The sequence below is a fragment of the Pogoniulus pusillus genome, chromosome 18, assembly GCF_015220805.1.
Source record: "Pogoniulus pusillus isolate bPogPus1 chromosome 18, bPogPus1.pri, whole genome shotgun sequence".
NCBI lineage: Eukaryota > Metazoa > Chordata > Aves > Piciformes > Lybiidae > Pogoniulus > Pogoniulus pusillus.
The window spans coordinates 2,914,577-2,938,140 of NC_087281.1; the positions used below are offsets into that span (position 1 = coordinate 2,914,577).

General features: G+C 46.2%; 1 protein-coding gene across 1 annotated transcript in view; it reads left to right on the plus strand.

The window, feature by feature from the left end:
• Window positions 1-23,564, plus strand: part of AGPAT4 (1-acylglycerol-3-phosphate O-acyltransferase 4) — a 65,831-nt gene that overhangs the window by 15,481 nt on the left and 26,786 nt on the right. The window contains exons 2-3 of the mRNA XM_064158250.1: window positions 1,512-1,742; window positions 19,450-19,619. Of these exons, the coding sequence (XP_064014320.1) occupies window positions 1,565-1,742; window positions 19,450-19,619 (348 nt within the window). The 5' untranslated portion in view covers window positions 1,512-1,564. The remainder of the gene's footprint in view (window positions 1-1,511; window positions 1,743-19,449; window positions 19,620-23,564) is intronic.

Below are 23,564 nucleotides of genomic sequence, written 5' to 3' on the forward strand. Positions count from 1 at the left end.
CTTTGCAAGTATCATGATTAGATACTACAGAGGCCTGTTCTGCTATTCTGAGCTCTTGATGGTGTCTGCTTTGGTGCCGAATAGTATATCAAGATAAAGGAAACAAAATCTGTGATATGCACATTTTGTCTGTTAACAACAGGCTTGAAACTGCCGCAACTTCGGGGTATAAATTAGATGATACAGATTCTCTTCCTTATCATTTTCTTCATCTTCTTTGCAGTGAAAACCTGTTTAAATGACTTCCTATTGCTTTGCTGCAGTTCTCGTGTGTGGTCTTTGCTGTGGTTAGCATAGTCAGCAAGGGCAATAAAACAAATGTTTCAGGACACTGATCTAGACTCAGTGCCTCATATAATGGGATCTCAGATAAACTACAACCATTGGCATAAGGATTTTTTTCCTGAGTTAATTCTCTGAGCTGCTGACAAGCTGCAGTTTTGTTATTGCCTAAAAGCCTGTGACTGGCACATTCAGAAATACTGTCTCAGAGCTTCCTGGGCAAAAGTTCCTGTGCCTCAGAGGGAGAAACAGTGTAGGATAGTGGAAAAGGATGCTCACGCCTACTGCTTAACTGGGATGTTCTTCAATAAGAGATCATGTCTTCGTATTTCTTCTCTTAATAAATGAGACTAGCTTAGTGATGGGGAGGGTGAAGCCAGTACAGTATTTGTTAGACCATAATACTTGGCAGAAGACACTTCTTCTGAATACTCTGATATTATAGTTGGGCTTGTCCTTTCCAGAATTACACAAGCATTTCTTGAGTAACCCAAAACTTGATTTTTTTTTCCCCTTGGAAACACTGCTTGGTTGTGGATTAGTGCTGTTGTTGATGGCTTCTTTCTGTAATTAATGGAGTATAATTGACAGAACTACAAGTGTCAGGGAATAACTAAACTGATTATGTGTATTGTTCATAGCCACGCTTTTATTGTCTTGCCAAAATCAACTGATGTTTGAATGTGACAAGAGAGCAAGTCAAAAAAGGTAGAATTAAGGGGCTGCTGCTACCTCTTGGTTGCCGTAGCCTGCAGAGGAAGGCACAGTTTCTAACTTAAAGCCCTAAAGCCTGCATTTACTTCAGAGCTGCTCTTGAAGATAGTAGAGGCTACAGTATATATTTTATGATGTACAGATAATTCAAATCAAAATATGTGATATATATATAAAATATAGGTGTGTATATATATATATAATATATATATATAAAAAAATATATATACCTGATAGAGTATTGTAGTCCACCAAATGGAGTCATATACTTGTGGGTTTCACAGAGTTAAGACTAAAATATGGAGATTTCCAAAGCCAAATCTAAACTGATTCAGAAACAGAGTATTTGCATTCTGTGCTTACTTTTGCAGCTGTTGTCATTAGACCTTTTTGTACAGTAGAACAAACTTTTAGTATATGTAGTGTATTTAAGTGTAAAATGGAATATCTATATTAAGAATCTATTTATAGAAATAAATACACTTTGTAACTGCTGATACTGTTTGGTTTTGCAGGTTGTCATCTGGATTTTTGGTCTGAAGGTACCCTCTTGCTTTCTCAGCAAATCATGGACATCGTTGGCTTTCTGAAGTCTCAATTCATTTGCCATCTTCTGATCTGCTACATATTTATAGTGTCAGGACTGATCATTAACTTCATTCAGCTCTTTACACTTATACTTTGGCCAATCAACAAGCAACTGTTCAGGAGGATCAACTGCAGGCTGGCTTACTGCATTTCAAGCCGTAAGATTTCATTTTGCTTTTTAAAATGTTGTCATATTTTATCTCGAGGGAATTGGTAGAAAAGTTCTGAAACAAATTTCAGAGTAACCTCTATAAAGGTCATTACCACTTCCTTCATCACTTGCATTTACTTGATGAGGTAGGTGTGTGCTTTGTTGAAATGTCTTCTTCTGCTGAAGTATTTTGCTCTTTTAGGTTGATCTACTTGCTTAACTCAATGCTGAGGAAAGACTGCCTCTTGTTTGGCTGTCCTTAATGTTCCATTGAGCAAAAGGAGAAATAGTGACCAAATAATAGCTGAGCTTGCTGAGAGCTTATAGTGTTAACAAGTCCTTTACAATAATGCTCTTGTGCATCACATTGTTTATGATTTTGATTTGGGTGTTTAATGTGTGAATACTGTTCAGGTCTGGGAAATAACTAAAAAATGAATACTCTTTGGTTCTATGTGCTTCTTTCTTAAGCTATTTGTAAACTGCTGTTTCTTCAAACCTTAAGGTGTATCTGTATATGTTCAGCATATGCATATAGATAGAATGTGTTGAAAGAAGCAGGAGTTGCAATTATTTTTGTTTTCTGGGGAAGATGGGGTGTAAGCCCAAGATATTACTGGTAGAGTGACCAGGCCTTTGTAACTGCTGGGAAACGTGGCAATTCAGTGACACTTGACTGAAGTAGGTAATTCCAGGGGAGTGAATGATCACAGGTTAGGGGTTGGAAGGGACCCGAGGAGATCATTGAGTCCAACCCTCCTGTCAGAGCAGGGCACTACTATCTAACACACATCAGGGAGGAACACATCCAGACAGACCTTGAAAGTCTCCAGAGAAGGAGACCCCACAACCTCTCTTGGAAGCCTGTTCCAGTGCTCTGTGACCCTTACAGTAAAGAAGTTCCCCCTTGTGTTGAGGCGGAACCTCTTTTGCTGCAATTTACACGTGTTGCTCCTTGTCCTATCCCAGGGAGCAGTGAGCAGAGCCTGTCCCCTCCTTCTGACCAGCCCTCAGATACTTATAAACATTTATCAAATCCCCTTTAAGTCTTCTCTTTTCCAGACTAAGCAGCCCCAGGTCCCTCAGCCTCTCCTCATAAGCCATGCCCTACATTCCCCTCATCATCCTCGTAGCCCTCCTCTGAACCCTCTCCAGCAGATCCCTGTCCCTCTTCAACTGGGGAGCCCAAAACTGCACACAGTATTGAAGATGAGGTCTCACCAGGGCAAAGTAGAGGGGGAGAAGAACCTCCCTTGATCTGCTGGACACCCTAGGATCCCATTGGCCTTCTTGGCCACAAGGGCACATTGCTGTGCCATGGGTAACTTGTTAACTATGAATGAGACTTGTACCCATTAATTTCTTCTTTGTCAGTAGGAGGTTGGTACGATCTCCACCTGTCAACACTGGATTATCAGAGCACATGTAGTTTTGATATTATCAGTCTGCTTATTTGTTTATAAAGAGCTAAGACTGCAGATTCAGTATTGTCAGTGTAGCTTGTTACTTCTGTGTAACTGCTCTGAGCTTCTCTTCTGCAGGCTGCACACCCCCAGCTCCCTCAGCCTTTCCTCATAGAGTTTGTGCTCCAGGCCCCTCACCAGCTTTGTTGCCCTTCTCTGGACATGTTCCAGCACCTCAACATCTTTCTTGAATTGAGGGGCCCAGAACTGGACACAGTACTCAAGGTGTGGCCTGACCAGTGCTGAGTACAGGGGCAGAATAACCTCCCTTGTCCTACTGGCCACACTGTTCCTGATATGGCACCGTCCCTGGGGGTCTTCAAGAAAAGACTGGATGAGGCACTTAGTGCCATGGTCTAGTTGATTGGATGGGGCAGGGTGATGGGTTGGACTGGATGATCTTGGAGGTCTCTTCCAACCTGGTTGATTTTATGATTCTATGATTCTATTCTGTGCAGAAGCTGTTGAAAAACTAGGGTAATGTGCCTGTCTTCAGGAGCAGGGAGTGTGCTAATTAAGTGTGTGTCAAATATGTCCACTTTCCAGAGAGATTTCCCTGGGCCCTTCTGAAACTCAAAAATACTTTCTAAAAATGAAACTACTGCAAAACGCATGCCTTTTGAGGCTCCCTAAAGATTAGTCAAGTGTGCTGTCACTGTCAGTGCCGAACGGGGTATGGATGGTTTCATAGCAGGAAAAGCAGCCCTCCGACCCAGCAGTCAAGAGTTCTGTTGCAGAAATGCAGCAAAATGTTTCCTTTCAGGTCACCTCTTCTGATACCAAGAACCTGGAAAGGGAAAGAATTGGCAGGATTCATAAGGAATTGTCTGAGAGGTAAAATGTCACATGCCTCAGATTTTAGGCCATGAGGGATTATTTCTCATCACAGTATCACAGTATCACCAAGGTTGGAAGGGACCTCACAGATCATCAAGTCCAACCCTTTACCACAGAGCTCAAGGCTAGACCATGGCACCAAGTGCCACGTCCAATCCTGCCTTGGACAGCTCCAGGGACGGCGACTCCACCACCTCCCCGGGCAGCCCATTCCAGTGTCCAATGACTCTCTCAGTGAAGAACTTTCTCCTCACCTCAAGCTTGAATTTTCCTCTGGTGTAGCTTGATGCTGTGTCCTCTCATTCTGGTGCTGGCCACCTGAGAGAAGAGATTTTGGTGTTAAGTTTCAAAGCAGGATCAGTATGTATGCAGTCAAATAAATTGGGAGTGCTGTTTTTTTGTTTCTGTAGTAAAGACAATATTCCTGCTGAAAAAAATCTTTTTTTTTGCTGTCTAGGTCAATATCTCTGAAGTACTGAGTTTACAAATATTGTTCATTTGTATGTAGGAACAATGGTGTGAATCGGGACAGAGTTTTACCCTTTGTCTAATACTCACAGAATCAGCCAGGTTGGAAGAGACCTCCAAGATCATCCAAGCCAACCTAGCACCCAGCCCTAGACAATCAACCAGACCATGGCACTGAGTGCCTCAGCCAGGCTTTTCTTGAACATCTCCAGGGACAGTGACTCCACCACCTCCCTGAGCAGCCCATTCCAATGCCAATCACTCTCTCTGCCAACAACTTCCTCCTAACATCCAGCCTAGACCTCCCCTGGCACAGCTTCAGGCTGTGTCCCCTTCTTCTGTTGCTGGTTGCTTGACAGAAGAGACCAACCCCACCTGGCTACAGCCTCCCTTTGGGTACTTGTAGACAGCAATGAGCTCTGCCCTGAGCCTCCTCTTCTGCAGGCTGCACACCCCCAGCTCCCTCAGCCTCTCCTCATAGGGCTTGTGTTCCAGGCCCTTCACCAGCTTTGTTGCCCTTCTCTGGACACCTTCCAGCACCTCAACCTTGTGCTGAGATCCACCTTCTGCTCCCAGAGTGAGTGGCACCAGGGCCTCGCACTGGCTCTGCACGATGTGAACTGCATAAACAAAAGATGTGACAACAGTGGCGTGGTTGTATGGACCAGGTGCCTAAGGGCCTTAAAAGCTATTCACTTAGCTTCTAATTTGCCTTCATAAATAAATCATAGCAGTACTAATACCTATTCTTGTGCTATGAAAGGGGTGTTATTACACCTCGGGGTAACGTTACCTTACGTAGGCTGCAGTTTGTATATCACTCTAAGGGGAAGGCCCTTCTTTGCATGGAAAAAGGCACCCTGATGCCTGCTCATTGACTGCAGCAAAACCAAGGGGGCAACTGATTCTTCTTATGAATGAGCTTTCTAGCAACAGAACCAAAGGAAACTGAGAACTGCTTGAAGTTCATCATCTTGGCTAAGCGTTGAGATAGTAAAGCTAATTCCTTCCTCCTACAACTATGTAGACTTTAGAGTGTGAGAAATGAGCATCTGAGTAAGGCTCTGTGTTAGTATTGGGGCCATGTTTATCCTGAAGATTATTTTGTGTGCACTCCACTGCTCACCTGGAGTTCAGAGCATCCCTTGGCCATTGTGCCTGTTGTTTGTACCAAAGTGGTGCTGGGGCAAAGAGGACAATTCTGTTCAATGGTGTGGTTGAGTAGGTTGGAAAGGGTAGAAAAAAGAGGGCAGAATATGAAAGTTAGTATCTGATTTACTGAAGCTATCGAAGTAGGGACAGCAGGAAGTATTCCTCCAATGTAAAAGTAATATATGACAAGTTAAGGACTATTATTATCTTCTACAACGAGATTGCCTTTTAGTGTTAAAAAACCCAATTCTATTAATGTGCAGCAAAACTGTGCTCCAATTTAAAACAGTCTGTGCATCTAAAGTTTATGACTGAAAACGTTTAGGGTTGTCCAAATCATACTAGTAGTCAGCTCTTGGTGGGACTGCTATCTGAATTGGATGTCTCCTGAAAATATCTGTTGGTAAATAAAAGGTATCATTTGTTCACAAAATAATGGTGAGAGATCAATAGATTAAATCTTTCAAGCTTTGAAGTGCCTTGCAGCCCATAGCCTGTATTGGTGTGTTTTCACAGTATCACAGTATCATCAAGGTTGGAAGAGACCTCACAGATCATCAAGTCCAACCCTTTACCACAGAGCTCAAGGCCAGACCATGGCACCAAGTGCCACGTCCAGTCCTGCCTTGAACAGCTCCAGGGACGGCGACTCCACCACCTCCCCGGGCAGCCCATTCCAGTGTCCAATGACTCTCTCAGGGAAGAACTTTCTCCTCACCTCCAGCCTAAATCTCCCCTGGCGCAACTTGAGGCTGTGTCCTCTTGTTCTGGTGCTGGCCACCTGAGAGAAGAGAGCAACCTCCTCCTGGCCACAACCTCCCCTCAGGTAGTTGTAGACAGCAATAAGGTCACCCCTGAGCCTCCTCTTCTCCAGGCTAACCAATCCCAGCTCCCTCAGCCTCTCCTCGTAGGGCTGTGCTCAAGGCCTCTCCCCAGCCTCGTTGCCCTTCTCTGGACACGCTCAAGCATCTCAATGTCCCTCCTAAACTGGGGGGCCCAGAACTGGACACAGGACTCAAGGTGTGGTCTAACCAGTGCAGAGTACAGGGGCAGAATGACCTCCCTGCTCCTGCTGGCCACACCATTCCTGATGCAGGCCAGGATGCCACTGGCTCTCCTGGCCACCTGGGCACATTGCTGGCTCATGTTCAGGTGGGTATCAATCAGCACCCCCAGATCCCTCTCTGTCTGGCTGCTCTTCAGACACTCTGACCCCAGTCACCACCCCTGGAAGTGTTTAAAGGTCATTTAAATGTGAGGCATGGTTTAGGGGCAGACTTTGCAGAGTAGGGTCAATGGTTGGAATCTTTTCTAACCTGAATGGTTCTATTTGCTTTTAGAAATTGATTACCATTTTGAAGTTTTGAAAGGGTCCAAGTAGATTTCCTGGGCCACCATGGAAGTAATTTTGCCTGCAAAAGTTTAAGTAGTTTCTTCTACTTCGACAATGTAGGTGTTTGTTTGAAAAGAAGTAAACAACTTTTAAAGTGTCATCTACTAGGATTCATTAGATAAATGAATTAGATACTGTGATCACATTAGATACTGCGATATTGTGATCCTCTTAGGTGTGGGCCTAAGAGTCCCAGAAGAAGGGGACACAATCTCAAGTTGTGCCAGGGGAGGTCTAGGCTGGATGTTGTTAGGAAGTTGTTGGCAGAGAGAGTGATTGGCATTGGAATGGGCTGCCCAGGGAGGTGGTGGAGTCGCTGTCCCTGGAGGTGTTGAAGAAAGGAGTGGCTGAGGCACTTAGTGCCAGGGTCTAGTTGATTGTGTGGGGTTGGGTGCTAGGTTGGACTGGATGCGATGTCTGGAATAAAGTCACAGGACTTCAGGTTAGAGCTTCTTACTTCAGAATCATGTTTTGTTACATTGGAGTCTGTCACAAGGTAGCAGGATTTTCCTAGGCAACCTAAACTTATGCTGTTGAATTTTCTTTATATCTGCCTGGGCACAGTAAATGCTTAAATGTGTTTCTGCCAACACTGTTCAAAACTAGGAATCCTTTGACTCTGAAAAAGAAACTAAATGGAAATGTGTGTAAACCAGTTCTTCCATCTGCTTGATTTTGGGGTGGCAGTTACCCTTTTCCCATACCCACTTTGGTTCTTGCCAAAATAATGTTCATAACAAAAATCTTAAAATCATAGAATCAACCAGGTTGGAAGAGACCTCCAAGATCATCCAGTCCAACCTAGCACCCAGCCCTAGCCAGTCACCCAGACCATGGCACTAAGTGCCTCAGCCAGGCTTTGCTTCAACACCTCCAGGCAGAGCAACTCCACCACCTTCCTGGGCAGCCCATTCCAATGCCAATCACTCTCTGCCAACAATTTCCTCCTGACATCCAGCCTAGACCTCCCCTGGCACAGATTGAGACTGTGTCCCCTTTTTATGTTGCTGGTTGTCTGGGGGAAGAAACCAACCCCACCTTGGCTACAGCCTCCCTTCAGGTAGTTGCAGCCAGCAGTGAGGTCCCCTCTGAGCCTTCTCTTCTCCAGGCTAAACAACCCCAGCTCTGGGCAGAGGCCAATGGGATGAGATTTAACAAAAATGAAAAATAAAGAACCACAAAGAGCTTATGGTGCAATTTTTTGTTATTTTTTGTGGGTAGATTGCTCTTCTTTTAGGCCACTTTTGTTAGTATTCTACATCTGTATTTTTTCTGTACTCAAGCAAATTGCATTGAACTGTCAAGAGCTAATGTTTCCTTTCTGTCATGGTAGAGAAGTGGAAAGTACACTTTAGTCTGATTATTCTTCAGTGCACTTAGCTGCAGTTCTAAATTGAACCTCCAGTATGTTGCATCTCTGAATGCAGGAATGTCTTTGAAAGATATAATACAGGCAAACTTCCTAATACATGAGGAATTTTCCGTGGAACATAAATTTCTTACTGGTCATTGTTGCTGTTGTGGTGCTATTAGGCTGGATGTTAGGAGGAAGTTCTTCACAGAGAGAGTGCTTGGCATTGGAATAGGCTGCCCAGGGAGGTGGTGGAGTTTAACATTCTGGATAGAAAACACTCAAAGTGACTACAGAAAACACTGTCTTGGTGTCCTTACAGTGGATCCTTACTTTCAGTTGCCTTCCTTCACAGTGTGATTTGCTGTTGCAATGGGCTGCCCAGGGAGGTGGTGTTGCCATCCCTGGAGGTGTCCAAGAAAAGCCTGGATGAGGCACTTAGTGCCATGGTCTGGTTGATTGGCTAGGGCTGGGTGCTAGGTTGGTCTGGATGATCTTGGAGGTCTCTTCCAACCTGGTTGATTCTATGATTCTATTAAAACAAGAGTAAAATAATAATCCAGGAATCAATATGTACTGCTAGTCAAGATCTCGATTGATTAATTAATGTGTCTGCTGTCTATGTTAGGTAAGGAAATACACTGAGGGTTGCACAGACTTAATTTCTTGCTGTCACTTCTAAAGAAGCTTGCCCTTGGTGTTTGGAAGAGCACAGGAGATCTGCAGCTGTGAGTCTTTTGACAAGAACTCTCATTAATATAGCTTTGCTGCTGTAAAGGAGCTCCTCTCCTATGCTGTCCTCAAATGCTGTGGAGCCACTTATTGCCTTTTTTGAAACACAAACAAAAAAGCAAACATTTCCTGGACATTTTCCAGGTTTTTTTCTTAACTTTTGTGATGTCTCACCTAAAAGGTGCTCAAGTTTGCTGAGGACTCTATATTGGCAAGCTAGCTATAGAGAACTAAAGCATCTGTTCCTTCCTTCAAACTCAAAGCAATTTATCTGCAGGGCCTGTGTGATAGATTTTGTAGTGCTGTTCTTTGTACAAAGGTAAAAGATAGCAGAGAGTGGGGATGGTGTTCCAGTGAGTTCTCTGGGACCAGGGAAGGCTCTCACACTTGGGTCCCCCCCTCTGGGTACAGTGTCAATACTTTATTACAGCTTAAACACTAAAACCATCAGGAGAAAGGTATACACACAATACCTATGGCTCACCTGCTACAGCCATAGGGAGAAACTGCAGTGCTGAACAAGACACGACAAACAATCTCAAGGAGCTCTGTTGATCCAAGGGCAGGCTACACTCACCCCATCCCACTGGCCAGCAGAGCTCCTGAGATGCACAGACAGCAGAGCTGGTCCTCTGCCGTCTCAGCAGGCAGGCGTCCCCCGCGGGAGCCGCACATCGTGGTGGTCAGACTGCTGCCCTCCAGCTCCCCTGCTAATGGTTTAGATGTGTTCAGGATTCTGTGATGTGTGCCCAGTGCATCCCAGAATTCTGAACCAAGGAGAACCAAACTACTCCTTTACTTAGGAATCTGTTCCATACCATCTTTCCCTACTGCCCTTGTGCACAGCTGCAAGCCCTGCTTCCCCCGGAGCTTATCTTTAGTAACCTGCTGATTATCGGCTGCTTCTAACTTCTGATCACACACAAACCAGCTCTTCCCTCTTGCAGGTGGGTATTAGTCATGCCATATTCAGAGAAGTACTTTCATTGGCTGGATGAGACTGTGTTTTTAGAAATTGAAGGTAAACTGATTTTGGCTGATTTTTTATCATAGAATCAGCCAGGCTGGAAGAGACCTCCAAGCTCATCCAGTCCAACCTAGCACCCAGCCCTAAACCATCAACCAGACCATGGCACTAAGTGCCTCAGACAGGCTTTTCTTGAACACCTTAAACATCAATGAGTTATCCTACCCAGTAAAACATACCAGTTTATTATTTGATCATGTATTCCCTTTTGTGCTTATCAAGAAGGAAGAACATACACAGGTAAAATAGCTGACATACCTGTTTCTCAACATTTGTAGAGCATCTAGAGTTTAAAATGGAGTCCATAGTACATTTTTATTTCACTTTGAAATTAAATTTGGGGTTTTTTAAAAGCTAAGCATTCAGAAAACTTCTGATTGGATTAAAGCTTAATTTTAGACATTAATTCACACCTAAAATTAAACATTTCCTGAAGGGCAATTTAAATTTCCTTAGGTGTGTGGTGATAGTCTGTAGTTTACTGTAGGTGTGTGCAGTCCTCAGAGGTGAATTAGAAAGGCTGGAGTGGCAAATCCATGAGTCATAGAATCATAGAATCAACCAGGTTGGAAGAGACCTCCAAGATCATCCAGTCCAACCTAGCACCCAGCCCTGTCCAATCAACCAGACCATGGCACTAAGTGCCTCAACCAGTCTGCTCTTGAGGACCCCCAGGGATGGTGCCTCCACCACCTCCCTGGGCAGCCCATTCCAATGCCAATCACTCTCTCTGTGAAGAACTTCTTCCTAATATCCAGCCTATACCTACCCTGGCACAACTTGAGACTGTGTCCCCTTGTTCTATTGCTAGTTGCCTGGGAGAAGAGGCCACCCCCCACCTGGCTACAATGTCCCTTCAGGTAGTTGTAGACAGTAATAAGATCACCCCTGAGCCTCCTCTTCTCCAGGCTAAACAGGCCCAGCTCCCTCAACCTCTCCTCATAGGATTTGTGCTCCAGGCCCCTCACCAGCTTTGTTGCCCTTCTCTGGACACCTTCCAGCACCTCAACATCTTTCTTGAATTGAGGGGCCCAGAACTGGACACAGTACTCAAGGTGTGGCCTGACTAGTGCTGAGCACAGGGGCAGAATAACCTCCCTTGTCCTGCTGGCCACACTGTTCCTGATGCAGGCCAGGATGCCATTGGCTCTCTTGGCCACCTGGGCACACTGCTGGCTCATCTTCAGCTTACTATCTATCAGTACTCCCAGGTCCCTTTCCTCCTGGCTGCTCTCCAGCTACTCAGTCCTTGTGACACAGACTTTATTCTGATACAAAGCAATAGATTTCTTCATATGGAAACCAGATGATGGTTGATAGATAGATCATTAGGCAAATGTAGGTGAGCAGAAGAGCAAACAATGTCCCAGGAGCATCCCAATCTATTTGACTGAGTGACTTAAAGATAATGGGCTATACAGGACCTGACATGTGCTGAACCTTCATGCATGTAGCATGTAAATAAATCATAGAATTAACCAGGTTGGAAGAGAGCTCCAAGCTCATCCAGGCCAACCTAGCACCCAGCCCTAGCCAGTCAACCAGACCATGGCACTAAGTGCCTCAGCCAGTCTGCTCTTGAACACCTCCAGGGACAACGACTCCACCACCTCCCTGGGCAGCCCATTCCAATGCCAATCACTCTCTCTGAGAAGAACTTCCTCCTAATATCCAGCCTAAACCTACCCTGGCACAGCTTGAGACTGTGTCCCCTTGTTGTATCACTGGTCCTTGAAAAGTGTGTGTGGGGCGGGTTGTGTGTTGAAAGGTGGAAGCTGGATTGCTATTAAGAGCAGTGGTATCCTAGGTTCTTCCTGTGTTATACAGGATGGTGAAGTCCCATAATAAGCTACAGGCCTGATTTTCAAAGGTGGTTCCTGTGAACAAAATGAGCAGCTTGAAAATACTGTTATGTACTTCGTTCCAAACTGGGTGTGAATGTCTTTGACCTCCATAGCAATAGTCAGGGTGCTAGAGCTTCTCCTTTATCTCCAGCTGGTGCCATTGATTTCTTTCTGGAGAACAGTACTGTAAGCATTGTTGCATTTTTTAAACGTGGAAGACCAGAAAATAGACAGAAAGGTTGCTGTCATCTATGAGCAGTGCCTGTTTCTGTGGGATGTCTTTCTTGAGATATGAAAATGAAATGTTAGTAGATGAAAGCCATCAACTTGTCTGTCTGGAAGGGCATGGTACTGAGTTCTAGCTTTTTCACTGGAAAGTACTTCCTGCTGCTCCCTTTGGTGCTTCATTAGGTCTTCAACAAGAAGTCATGTGCTGCCTTTGGGGACAGTCTTGGTGCACAGAAGAGCAGGAGGGAATGCCTGCTTGATTGTTATCTGCAGTGACTGGTCCTGTTGCCTCGAGGAATTGCTGGTCTGTTGAAACGTAGCAATATTGCTGAATCCCTTTGGGAATAAGAGCAAGAGGAGCATTCAAATGTGAGACAAATATCAGTGACACGTGGTTCTTCAATAATTAATTTTCCCAAAGGGCCCCAAAAGAGCATTTCAAAACACAGACTACTGCAGATGAGTGTGTGTGTTCAAACCCCTTGCACTTGTGAGGCTGGCTTTGTTCCCAGGCTGTGTACCTGGGAAAGAGGCAGCTTTTTTTTAGGCAGTAAAAGCTGTGAAATGAAATTCTGAAGTGTACAGCTGTCTTTTTTTCTTTCTGAAGGGAGGGATTGCTTTTAATTTTCAGCATGGAGATAGTTTGAAAGGAGCAGTGCTTAGGGAAACTGAAAACTTGTTTCCACATTTCTCCACCCCCTCTAGCTCAGGAATGCGCTAGAGAAGGCAGTGTCAGTTTAAACTTCTTGTATCAAGAATACATGTGCTGACCTAAAATTTCCTTTGCTTGTGAAGAAAACTTGGGTTTTAATCATAGAGTCAGCCAGGTTAGAAGAGATCTTCAAGATCATCCAGTCCAACCTAGCACCCAGCCCTAGCCAGTCAACCAGACCATGGCACTAAGTGCCTCAGCCAGGCTTTGCTTGAACACTTCCAGGGATGGCAACTCCACCACCTCCCTGGGCAGCCCATTCCAATGCCAATCACTCTCTCTGCCAACAACTTCCTCCTAACATCCAGCCTAGACCTCCCCTGGCACAACTTGAGACTGTGTCCCCTTATTCTATTGCTGCTTGCCTGACAGAAGAGACCAACCCCACCTGGCTCCAGGCCTCCCTTCAGGTGGAGAGAGTGATTGGCATTGGAATGAGTGCCCCAGGGAGGTGGTGGAGTCACCATCCCTGGAGGTGTTGAGGAAAAACCTGGCTGAGGCACTTAGTGCCCTGGTCTAGTTGATTGGCTAGGGCTGGGTGCTAGGTTGGACTGGATAAGCTTGGAGGTCTCTTCTAATACCTTTAGGCTGGAGGTGAGGAGAAAGTTCTTCACTGAGAGTCATTGGACACTGGAATGGGCTGCCCGGGGAGGTGGTGGAGTCGCCGTCCCTGGAGCTGTTCAAGGCAGGACTGGACGTGGCACTTGGTGCCATGGTCTGGCCTTGAGCTCTGTGGTAAAGGGTTGGACTTGATGATCTATGAGGTCTCTTCCAACCCTGATGATACTGTGATACTGTGATCTTGGAGGTCTCTTCCATCCTCATTGGTTCTATGAATTTGTTCTCTATAATCTGTGATTTTCATCTTGAAGTTATGTTGACAAATTACTAAGTGGTGGGAGGAGGTGGTTGTTACCATTTTAAAGTGGCAGCTTTGTTCTTCGTTCCCAGTGACGCATTTGTGAAGTGTTCCTTTTAGCCTATTTGTTAGTCACAAACTGTTCTTTGTAGAGCAAGCCTTTGGGCAATCATCAGTGAGCTCCACTTTCATCTTGCTCACCCTGTGCAAGAATGCTGCCTTGCATGCTCATCTTACTACTTTGCTCTCTGTATCTGAAAAGTGAACAATGGCAGTGAGATCTTTGGCCATCTCAGAATTCCCACTTAGGGATGTTAGATAAACCCCTGCTTCCCATCCACGTTCCTCATTGAGTTGAGTGGGCCTATTTTAAACAAATGGTCAATTCTGGTTTGCAAATTGAAGAGTATTTTAAAACAGAATTTTTAATCTTGTTTTGAATTGTTTCCTTTGCTGTTCAGCTGTTTTTTTCTTGGTTAAGAGCAGAGAGAGACTTTCTATTCGTGTTTAGGGCTGGACCTGGACCCTGAGTAGAAGAAACTCCACTTTCTCCCATGCATCTTTATCAGCAAGAGGAAGTACATCTTGTTCAAAGTTCTTAAATCAGAATGTACTGAATTTTGAGCAGCACTGCAGGCTGAGGACAGAGTGGCTGGAGAGCAGGCAGGCAGAAAGGGACCAGGGGGTGCTGCTAGATAGTAGATGAACAGAAGCTGAACAGTGTGCCCAGGTGGCCAGGAAAGCCGATGGCATCCTGGCCTGGATCAGGAGCAGTGTGGCCAGCAGGACAAGGGAGGTTATTCTGCCCCTGTACTCAGCACTGGTCAGACCACACCTTGAGTGCTGTGTCCAGTTCTGAGCCTCTCCCTTCAAGCGAGATGTTGAGGTGCTGGAACATGTCCAGAGAAGGGCAATGAAGCTGGTGAGGGGCCTGGAGCACAGCCCTGTGAGGAGAGGCTGAGGGAGTTGGGGGTGTGCAGCCTGCAGAAGAGGAGGCTCAGGGCAGAGCTCATTGCTGTCTACAACTACCTGCAGGGAGGCTGTAGCCAGGTGGGGTTGGTCTCTTCTGCCAGGCAAGCAGCAACAGAAGAAGGGGACACAGTCTCAAGTTGTGGTGGGGGAGGTCTAGGCTGGATGTTAGGAGGAAGTTGTTGTCAGAGAGAGTGATTGGCATTGGAATGGGCTGCCCAGGGAGGTGGTGGAGTCGCTGTCCCTGGAGGTGTTGAAGCAAAGCCTGGCTGAGACACTTAGTGGCATGGTCTGGTTGATTGGCCAGGGCTGGGTGCTAGGTTGGACTGGATGATGTTGGAGGTCTCTTCCAACCTGGTTGATTCTATTATTCTATGTTTCTGTATCCAGACTGACTGAAGGACAAATACTTGCCCTTTTTGGTTTAGTTCCCCTTTACAGTTGTTCACTAATCTTGAGTTTCTCTTTGGTTTAATAGCAATTTATTTTACTGTACCATGTGAATGGCTTAGTATGATATGAATGTGTTAGATTCAAAGTCTCTCTTTGTCTATAAAATCAGAATTGTCAGATAATGGGATATAGCCCTGCCTCTGAAAAATTATAGTGTGTTTGTTTTCCTAAATTCCAGCTCGTGCAGTTATCACTCTTCATCTCCTTTCATGATTTTTCTTTGCCTTTTTATTTCATTCTCACCTGGTAAGGAAGACTGACTGCCACGGCTGAAGGTGCCCTGGTCACTTGTCACTATACTGACCAGTCTAAGTCTATAGTATGTATAAGGTTCAACATGAGCAAGTGCAGGGTGCTGCACCTGGGCCAGAACAATCCTCACTATCAATAGAGAATGAGGGATGAAGTGACAGAAAGCAGCCCTGCAGAACAGGACAGGTGGGTGCTGATGGATGAGAAGCTTGACATGATCAGACACTGCACTTGCTGCCCAGGCAGCCAATTGCATCCTGGGCTGCATCAAAAGATACATTGCTGGCAGATCCAGAGACTTGATTCTGCCACTTTGCTCTAGTGAGACCTCACCTGGAGTACTGCATCCAGGTCTGGAGCCCTCAATACAGGAAGGACAGAAACCTGATGGAGTGGGTCCAGAGGAATGCCATGAAAATGATCAGGGGGCTGGAGCACCTCTGCTACAAAGACAGGCTCAGGGAGCTGGGGTTGTTCAGCCTGGAGAAGAGGAGGCTCCAGGGAGACCTAATAGCTGCCTTCCAGTACCTGAAGGAGCCTACAAGAAGGATGGAGAGAGACTGTTTACAAAGGCCTGTGGTGATAGGACAAGGGGCAATGGCTTCAAACTAGAGAAGAGTAGATTTAGCTTGGATGTTAGGAGCAGTTTCTTTACTGTGAGAGTAGTGGAACACTGGAACAGGCTGCCCATGGAGGTGGTTGGGGACCCACCCCTGGAGCTATTCCAAGTGAGGCTCTACAGGGCTCTGGGCAACCTGATCCAGTGGAGGATGACCCTGCAGGCTGTAGAGGGGATTGGACTAGATGACCTTTGGAGATGCCCTCCAACCCAGGCCATTCTATGATTTATTTTCTGAATTGAAGGGTCTCCATTGATATATCATATTTCTGCATTTGCTTCCTGCAGCAGGAGGCTTTTAACTTAGCATTCAGCAAGACTGAGCACAGGAAGGGTGAGGAATTAAGAGTCATTGTCCCTGCCTTTCTCTCAGTTGGTAATTTCTCTCTCTAAAAGCAGAGCCATGTAATTCACTGAAGTGTGATTCAAGAGATTTACTTACAGAATATCCTGCAAGGAGTGGATAAAAAATCTCCAAAAGCAAACTTGCAGCCAATAGCAAAAACTTTGGTTTGTTTTAGGTTTTAAGTTGGTGTGCATGATTTCCATCCCCCTCTCCCTGCCCCCCAACAGCCTCCTGCTTTTTGCTGGCATGGAGTGGACTACACTATCTGTCAGTCTGCTTTCCCCAGTCTTCTACACTATGTACTCGTTCATCACAAAGATGTTCACCCTATCTAGTCTTTGAATTGGTGTCACAACTCCCCCATTTGTCTCACTTTTTATTTATATAGGAGAGTTTTCTGTGCTTTTACCAGGTATTCTAGTCAGAATTTTCCAAGTTCCTCTTTCTTGATGTTGCCTTAATACACAGGTTAAAGAAAATTAAGAATGTGACAGAGGGGAACAATTCTGTTGCTTTTTAAAGCAAGTTGCATACTTACTGGAGATAGCCAAAATATTGTACTTCACAGTACCACAGTATCATCAGGGTTGGAAGAGACCTCATAGATCATCAAGTCCAACCCTTTACCACAGAGCTCAAGGTCAGACCATGGCACCAAGTGCCACGTCCAGTCCTGCCTTGAACAGCTCCAGGGACGGCGACTCCACCACCTCCCCGGGCAGCCCATTCCAGTGTCCAATGACTCTCTCAGTGAAGAACTTTCTCCTCACCTCCAGCCTAAATTTCCCCTGATGCAGCCTGAGGCTGTGTCCTCTTGTTCTGGTGCTGGCCACCTGAGAGAAGAGAGCAACCTCCTCCTGGCCACAACCTCCCCTCAGGTAGTTGTAGACAGCAATAAGGTCTTCCCTGAGCCTCCTCTTCTCCAGGCTAACCAATCCCAGCTCCCTCAGCCTCTCCTCGTAGGGCTGTGCTCAAGGCCTCTCCCCAGCCTCGTTGCCCTTCTCTGGACACGCTCAAACATCTCAATGTCCCTCCTAAACTGGGGGGCCCAGAACTGAACACAGCACTCAAGGTGTGGTCTAACCAGTGCAGAGTACAGGGGCAGAACGACCTCCCTGCTCCTGCTGGCCACACCATTCCTGATGCAGGCCAGGATGCCACTGGCTCTCTTGGCCACATGGGCACACTGCTGGCTCATGTTCAGGCAGGTATCAATCAGCATCCCCAGATCCCTCTCTGTCTGGCTGCTCTCCAGCCACTCCGACCCCAGCCTGTATCTCTGCATGGGGTTGTTGTGGCCAAAGTGCAGCACCCTGCACTTGGAGCTATTGAAGCCATCCCCTTGGACTCTGCCCATCTGTCCAGGGGGTCAAGGTCCTGCTGCAGAGCCCTTCTGCCCTCCAACCCAGCCACATCTGCCCCCAGCTTGGTGTCATCTGCAAACTTGCTTTTAGCTGCATTTTAAAATAGACATGTTACGGTCAGTCTTCTAAGCAAATGCTTCCATGGCTTACCAAGAATAGATAGCTGAAGGAATTACTAACCACTTCTATAGAAGAACAGTCTCAGCTCTTGTAATGACTCACTCTTGCAAAACGTTGAGGTGGAAAGTAACAAGTTTCAGTGAGCTCTGGGTGTTACCTTTCTTCCTTTAAACGGTTTTCAAATTACTAGTTATAGTTCAGGTCAGCATAGGAGGTGATTTCTTGGTGCTGTATTCTGTAAGTGCAGGCTTTGAGGCAGATCAGCATTGTGCAGTGAAGGGTTAGGAAGCAGTCTACAAGGTAGGAGCAGCTGTGGATCTGTTGGAGTATAGGAGAGCCCTGCAGAGGGACCTTGTCAAGCTTGATGGGTAGACAGAGGCCAATGGGATGAGATTTAACAAGGCCAAGTTCAGGGTTCTACACTTTGGACACAACAACCCCAAGCAGAGCTCCGGGCTGGGGACAGAGTGGCTGAGAGCAGCCAGGAAGAAAGGGACCTGGGAGTACTGATAGGTAGTAACTGAACATGAGGCAGCAGTGTGCCCAGGTGGCCAAGAGAGCCAATGGCATCCTGGCCTGCATCAGGAACAGTGTGGCCAGTAGGAAAAGGGAGTTTATTGTGCCCCTGGATTCAGCCCTGGTCAGGCCACACCTTGAGTGCTGTGTCCAGTTCTGGGCTCCTCAGTTCAAGAAAGATGTTGAGGTGCTGCAAGGTGTCCAGAGAAGGGTGACAAAGCTGGTGAAGGGCCTGGAGCACAGCCCTGTGAGGAGAGGCTGAGGAAGCTGGGGGTGTGCAGCCTGCAGAAGAGGAGGCTCAGGAATGACCTCATTGCTGTCTGCAACTACCTGAAGGGAGGCTGTAGCCAGGTGGGGTTGGTCTCTTCTGCCAGGCAAGCAGCAACAGAAGAAGGGGACACAGTCTCAAGTTGTGCTGGGGGAGGTCTAGGCTGGATGTTGTTAGGAAGTTGTTGGCAGAGAGAGTGATTGGCACTGGAATGGGCTGCCCAGGGAGGTGGTGGAGTCGCCATCCCTGGAGGTGTTGAAGCCAAGCCTGGCTGGGGCACTTAGTGCCATGGTCTGGTTGATTGTCTAGGGCTGGCTGCTAGGTTGGCCTGGATGATGTTGGAGGTCTCTTCCAACCTGGTTGAATCTGTGGTTCTAAGAATATGTCTGTTTGTCTCCATTCCAAGCTTGTTCTGTTCTTTGTGTGGTACTGTACACCAGAAGTGCTACCTTTACATGGATTCTTATAAAATAATTTGTAGCATTGAATTTGTAGGTTTTTAGATAAATTCAGCTCTTTGCTGTGGAAAATCACTGCTGCCTCTTTCTCTTCTCTCCTTTATACACCCCTCACTGTACCAAGATGTGTGATTCTATGCTTCATGTTCAGCATTTCATCTTCAGTATTACAGCACTTTCTTTGTTGTGCACTGTTGAGGTGACTAATGTTTTTCCACATGTCACTAGTTTATGGCTTTGCATATATTGTGTGAACTCATATATTTCTTCTTCTTTATTCCAGAGATGGTGATGTTGCTGGAATGGTGGTCAGGCACCGATTGCACCCTCTACACTGACCCAGCGAGCTACCACAAGTATGGGAAGGAAAATGCCATTGTAATCCTCAATCACAACTTTGAAATTGACTTTCTCTGTGGTTGGAACTTTTGTGAAAGATTTGGGGTCTTGGGGGTGAGTTTTGTTTAGCTTTTAAAATATTTTTTTTTTCTTATTGGATGTAGGAAAAAGCTCTAAAGCAAATTCTTTGTGGTTTTGGAAATTAAGAGATATGTGCTCAGATTTCACTCAGGTACTGTGCAGAATTAAGGAGATGGACCTAAAGCAATGCAGTGCAAGTATGTAGAATACTGAGACAAGGTTGCTTGGGCATTCACAGACATTTAAAATACATTGGAATTAGAGTTGATGAAGGAGATGTATTTTTAATCTGTGGAGGTTATTACTTTGTTTCTCTCTGTGTGCTTATAGAGTCGTAGAATCAGTCAGGGTTGGAAGGGACCACAAGGATTATCTAGTTCCAACCCCCCTGCCACGGGTGGGGACACCCCACCCTAGAGCAGCCTGGCCTTAAACACCTCCAGCCATGGGGCCTCAACCACCTCCCTGGGCAACCCAATCCAGCCTCTCACCACTCTCATGCTGAACAGCTTCCTCCTCATGTCCAATCTGAATCTCCCCACCTCCAGCTTTGCTCCATAGCTCGCTTGCTAGGAAGCTGTCACAGTTCATTGTGCAGCCAAAGGATGTTGTTCTGTGATGCTTTCCCAGACAATTGTAGAAATTGTTTGCTTTCTCCAGTATAGTCTTATAGATTCACAACTGGAGTTTGAGTGAATCTCTGTGTCAGAATGAAAGAGCTGCCATCTCAACTGAAAGCAGTAACCAGGTTACAGCTTGTCAGAGAGGAGGGAGGAATGAGTTATCCATAATTGCCTAGAGTATTACGTCAGGCCAGGAGAATGTGTGCATCTGTTTTCAAGATTGAGCTTTTTTCCCTGTCAGCTCCTGAGGATGATTCAGAGCCCTCCTTTTAAGCCATCTTGACTTAATTCTGTGGTGATGATGACATTACCTACCTATAAGGGATAGATGGTGACAAGTTGTATTCAATATGAAGCAATAGAAATCAGGAGCCTAACTAGGTTTCTGTAGTCATAGAATCATTTCAGTTGGAAACGACCTCTGAGATTAGAGTTCAGCCATTGACCCATACAGCCATGGCCATTAAACCATGTCTTAAAGAGTCATGTCTACATATTTTTTTAAGCACCTCAGTGACCACCACCTCCCTGGATAACTTATTCCAATGCCTGGCCGTGTTTTCAGTAAAGAAGGTTTTCCTAATACCCAATCTAAACCAATGTAATGAGGCTGGGTGTGTCACAGAGTCACATAATGGTAGGGGTTGAAAGTGACCTCTGGAGATCACCTAGTCCAACCCTCTGCTAGAGCAGGTATGCCTAGATCAGGTTGCACAGGAGAGTGTCCAGGCAGGTTTTGAAAGTCTCCTGAGAAGGAGACTCCTCAACCTCTCTGGGCAGCCTGTTCCAGTGCTCTGTCACCCCCAAAGTAAAGAATATTTTTCCTTATGAAGGTAAGAGGTGACTGTCACATTTACAAAAGCACTTTGGTAAAGGAACAGTTAGTGGCCAAAATCAACTAGAGACTGGAGACAGAGTGGCTGGAAAGCAGCCAGACAGAAAGGGACCTGAGGGAACTGGTAGATAGTAGCTGAACATGAGCCAGCAGTGTGCCCAGGTGGCCAAGAGAGCCAATGGCATCCTGGCCAGGAGCAGTGTGGCCAGTAGGACGAGGGAGGTTATTCTTCCTCTGTACTCAGCACTGCTCAGGCCACAGCTTGAGTGCTGTGGAGTTCTGGGCTCCTCAATTCAAGAGAGATGTTGAGATCCTGGAATGTGTCCAGAGAAGGGCACCAAAGCTGGTGAGGGGCCTGGAGCACAGCCCTGTGAGGAGAGGCTGAGGGAGCTGGGGGTGTGCAGCCTGCAGAAGAGGAGGCTCAGGGCAGACCTCATTGCTGTCTACAGCTCCCTGAAGGGAGGCTGGAGCCAGGTGGGGTTGATCTCTTCTGCCAGGCAACCAGCAACAGAACAAGGGGACACAGTCTCAAGCTGTGCTGGGGGAGGTCTAGGCTGGCTGTTAGGAGGAAGTTGTTGTCAGAGAGAGTGATTGGCATTGGAATGGGCTGCCCAGGGAGGTGGTGGAGTTGCTGTCCCTGGAGGTGTTGAAGCAAAGCCTGGCTGGGGCACTCAGTGCCATGGTGTAGTTGACTGGCCAGGGCTGGGTACTAGGTTGTATTGGATGATCTTGGAGGTCTCTTCCAACCTGACTGATTCTGTGATTCTCTGAACACTGACTGTAAACAAAAATTGAGATTGTGGGATTTTTTTTGCCTTTTTTTTTTTGTGGTAATGCTGTTGCTGTTTGCCTCATTGTGCAGTGGCTTATGCTGTACTGTATCTGACAGCTGCCATGGTTGTGACTGAGGTGGGCAGTAGTTCCCTAAGGTCTTAATCCTCTCATCTGGAGACATTTCACATCTGGTTGGGTTTCTTGGGGAAAGCTTTTACTTGACTGTCTTCCTCATCACATAAAGGGAAGAGGAACGGTCTGTGTGCTTTAAATGGAACCTGTACTGTACATGGCCTGCATGCTCTTTGGAGCACTTTTAAAGCTCTGTGTTAGAACTATTTGCATTTATTCTGGAAATGAGAAAATCACTTGTTTTAGGAGTAGTGAGAAAATGAAAAACAGTCATGTAGGAAAAAAACAGAGCTAAAGGAACGTGGTGGGAGAAGAGCCTATGTCTCTGTAACCAGTTTGAGGAGCCGGTAGTGGAGGCTGGGCTCAGCATGGCTGCTGCCATACAAGAGGGACCAACATCCAACATGGCTTGAAATCGAAATAGCAAAAGGTTTATTGAGTCCCATGACTTCTTCTTGTGGAAGATCTGAGTTTGTATTTGTGATCTGAGCCCATCATGGAAATCTTTGGATGATCAAGAGGGAGCACTTTGTGATTAAGTGGTGAATCGTTTGGCAGCAATAGTTTCTGCATTGTCTTACACTGTTTTCTTCTCTGCTGCTGTGTCTAACAGTTGCTAGCAAAGCTGTGTGATGTGCCCTCACTTTCCAGTCTTGTGAGCTTTTAGGCAGCTTAATTATTTAAGGTATTTTCCTTCTCAAGGAAGGAAAAGCGGATGAGAGAAATGAGCCGAGATAGAGAATTAGGTCAAGTCTCTTCTCTTAGAAACCAAATGAACAGCAATGACCCCAAATAATGTTAAAAAAAAAGGTCATTCTATTGATGGTAATTTCTATCAGTCAGTAATTCCTGCTGGTCAAGTGGAATGTCCTGGAACCTGTCTGCAGGGCACTTTGATGGGATAGCCTAGAGCGATACCGGGGATACAGAATCTCAGAATCTCTTAGATTGAGGAAGCCCTTCAAGCTCACCAACTCCAGTCATGAGTTTCACACTGACAGGTCCTTGACCAAACCAAAGCCCTCAGCACAGCATCTAATCACTAGGAATCGCTTTGGCTGGAAAGGACCACCAGCATCATCCATCCAACCTTCATCCCAGCAGCCTTCATCACTAGACCACAGCCTCAAGCACATCCACTCTGCTTTTAAACACCTCCAGGGATGGTGCCTCCACCACCTCCCTGGGCAGCCTGTTTCAGTGCCTGACCACCCACTCAGAAAAGATCTTCCTCCCAACATCCAACCTAAACCCCACCTGATGCAACTTGAGTCCATTTCTTCTTGTCCTATCATTAGTAATTTGGGAGAAGAGACCAGCTCCAGCCTCACTACAACCTCCTTTTATGTAGCTGTAGAGGGCAATAAAGTCCCCTCTCAGCCTCCTCTTCTCCAGACTAAACACCTACAGCTCCCTCAGCCACTCCTCACAGGTCATGTTTGCCAGAGGTCTCCCCAGCCTCCTCACCCTTCTCTGCTCCTGCTCCAGCACCTCAGTGTCCCTCCTATACTGTGGTGACCAGAACTGGACACAGTGCTCAAGGTGTGGTCTCACAAGTGCTGAGTACAAACTGGACTGCTATTTCTCTGTCTATCATCTGAGAAAATGTCACTG